Raw genomic sequence first — 2,746 nt, forward strand, 5'->3', positions numbered from 1 at the left:
TCATCACTTTGATTATTCACTGATATTTAGGGGGCATCACTTTGATATTTATGGGGCATTACTCTCATTTGTTCGATCTTGCCAGTGGCATAAGACTTGAAAAACATTTGCCAATGACATAAGTTCCTTAAAATAACAGAGGCCGTATATTTCTAGAAATTTTGGTTTGATTCACAGAATTTTTAATTTTGGCATTTTGAGAGCACCACTCTGATGTATGGGGGCATCACTCTAGCATTTAGGGGGCCCCAGTCTTGCTCTCACGCTGATCTTTAGGGGCATCACTCTGTGATGTATTTGGGTATCACTCTGATATTAAGCGAGCATCACTCTAGCATTTAGGTCGCATTAGTGTGGTGTATATGGGCATCACTTCGGTATTGTTATTATCATGACAAGGTAATCCCTTGCTTCAATGCAAAAAGTTAATCCCCCTTCACATCTTAAATGTCATTGGTTGCAAAATAAAGAAGGCTGGCTACATGCATAATACTAAGACACGTGCCTACAAGTGATAGATGATATCCAATCACTACTTGATAATCTTCCTCTGATTATCTTAAATAGGTAATCTTCCTTCTTAGGACACGTTCAATGATAAGTAATCATGATTGAGAGGTAGGTAGGTAGGTAGATGACAAGTTAACGTTCGCTTCCAGCGGATGCTGATATCGCAAACTAGGTAGTTGTTGGTAGTCGTAGTAGTTGGTAGTTGGATTGGATCAAATTGGATGATTCGGTGTTGTTGGTTTGGTTGTTGATTCTTCGTTAGATCTGGTCGGGTCGAATGGCATGGCGGTGAAACTCGGTCCTAGATGGTGTGGCGTGAGTTACTCGGTCTCCTTCATTCTTCCAAACTCGTGCTGATCGTGGTATTTCTTGTTGGTTGGTAGTCGAATGGTAGTCGTTGGTTTGGTGTCATAGTGTAGCTGCCTTCATATACCCCTATCTTTACTTTGTAAATCATTAACTTCACTGTGTGTTACTTGGAAACAACGGAATACATTATTGAGGTATTATTATTTTACTTTCTTGGCTTTCGTTTCTCTGTGTTCATCTCTCGTGGCACATCGTTCTTAGCAGTTTCATTCAGTCTGCATCTTTCTTGGCAACTGCATTCATCTTTCATCTTCTCTTAGCAGTCTTCGCTTCCTTTGCAATGGCATATGTTCTCATTAAAAACCCTGGTACCAAACAGTGCAAATTGTGCCCACACCCGACGTTCCTAGTCGAATTGACTAAGCACTTAGTTGGCTTGCATGGCAAGGACTTAGCAGAGGCCAAGGAGTTGAACAAGCAGGAAACGGCTAATCAGAATGCCGTGGTCCGTATCGTCTACTCCAGACATGTTCTGCAGCATGCATCCCCATCCCCTTCCCCACATGCCTCTACCAGTCGAGGTGTAGATGCCCCCTCCCGGTTCACGCATTTTTACATTCCCTGGATGTCCCTGGTGTTTCAACCCCCCAGGAAAGTTTCACTTCTGGCAATGTCACCCCCGCCCTTCCTCCTGGCACTTCCACTCCCACTTCTGGCACAGAGGCTTCACCCTCTAATCTTCTACGTGCCCCTTCTCCCTGCAGCAGTCTTTCCTCGAGGGCCTCCGAGGATTTAACGAAAGAGGATTGCTTGCTTCGTTTAAAGAAAGTAGCCCTCGATATGTTCCAAGTGGCCAATGACAGAGAAATCCCCAAACAACACACAGTCTTTGCTAGCTTTAGGACCTCTCCGAGTTCAAGCATCTAGGTGGCGTGGATGATAAGGGTGTGTTGGCACCTGAGGGCAAAATTATCATCAAGACGGTAACCTCCTATCTAAGGGACCTTAAATTGCACAGGTACGCTCAACATTTCGTGGAATGTACCAGACATTCTAAAACGTCCACGAAAGCCCAACTGGTCAAAATTCTCCCCAAGCAATATCCAGAATTGAAAAACCTCACAGCAAAGATACAGACCATTGCAAGTTTTATATTCACTCTGAATAAGAACTTTGATCAACCGTCTCGTTTGTCAAATGTCCTAACAATGACCACTGACCATTCGCCCGCCTGCGAAACGCCATCACATCTAATAACTGGTTAGATTTGTTTAAGAAAGGCCCACTGCCAAACCGAGGAATGGAATTTTCGCTATGCAGAGGCACACGAAAGGTCAGGTGGTCATTGATAATGGCGGACAGTATCTTTCCGGCAAGGAAGGGGATGCCAAATATTATGCAGGCTCTGATGGAGGCATGGGCTACATGATTAAGTTTCGGTTTGGTGACAAGTGGCACTACAGAGATGCTTCCACGGACGACGGCCACATGGGGCGGCTGATTAACCACAGCGCCTGTTGCCCCAACGTCAAAGGTAATCCCATTGACATCTTTGGGGATGGCAAACCGGTCATAGTCTACACAGCGACCAAGGTAATTTTTCCAGGAGATGAAATTCTACTTGACTACAATGATAGTCAATCATCTGCCGAGTTCTTGAAGATATGTCCCGTTTGTCAAGGAGATCCGCTCCGAAATAATGCACTGGTTGCTGAGCCGGATAATCAACCACCCAAGAAGCATAGGAAACAGGTCATTTAGATCATTCATCTTCTGGCCTCTATTCTTTATCTTCTGGCACAGAGGCTTCGCCCTCAATTCTTCTATGTGCCCTTTCTCCCCTTAGCAGTCTTCATCATTCTCAGTTTTCTTCGGGCACAGAGGCTTCACCCTCTATTCTTCACGTGCCCTTTCTTTCTCCATCCCA

General features: G+C 44.8%; 1 protein-coding gene across 1 annotated transcript in view; it reads right to left on the reverse strand.

Moving 5' to 3' along the window:
* Window positions 1–443: 443 nt before the first annotated feature.
* The window catches only part of LOTGIDRAFT_176364 (hypothetical protein), a gene marked incomplete at both ends in the record, with an annotated part of 9,766 nt that continues 7,463 nt past the window's right edge, over window positions 444–2,746 (reverse strand). The window contains one exon of the mRNA XM_009046925.1: window positions 444–505. Within this exon, the coding sequence (XP_009045173.1) occupies window positions 444–505 (62 nt within the window). The remainder of the gene's footprint in view (window positions 506–2,746) is intronic.

This window comes from Lottia gigantea (assembly GCF_000327385.1).
Source record: "Lottia gigantea unplaced genomic scaffold LOTGIsca_1088, whole genome shotgun sequence".
Taxonomy (NCBI): domain Eukaryota; kingdom Metazoa; phylum Mollusca; class Gastropoda; family Lottiidae; genus Lottia; species Lottia gigantea.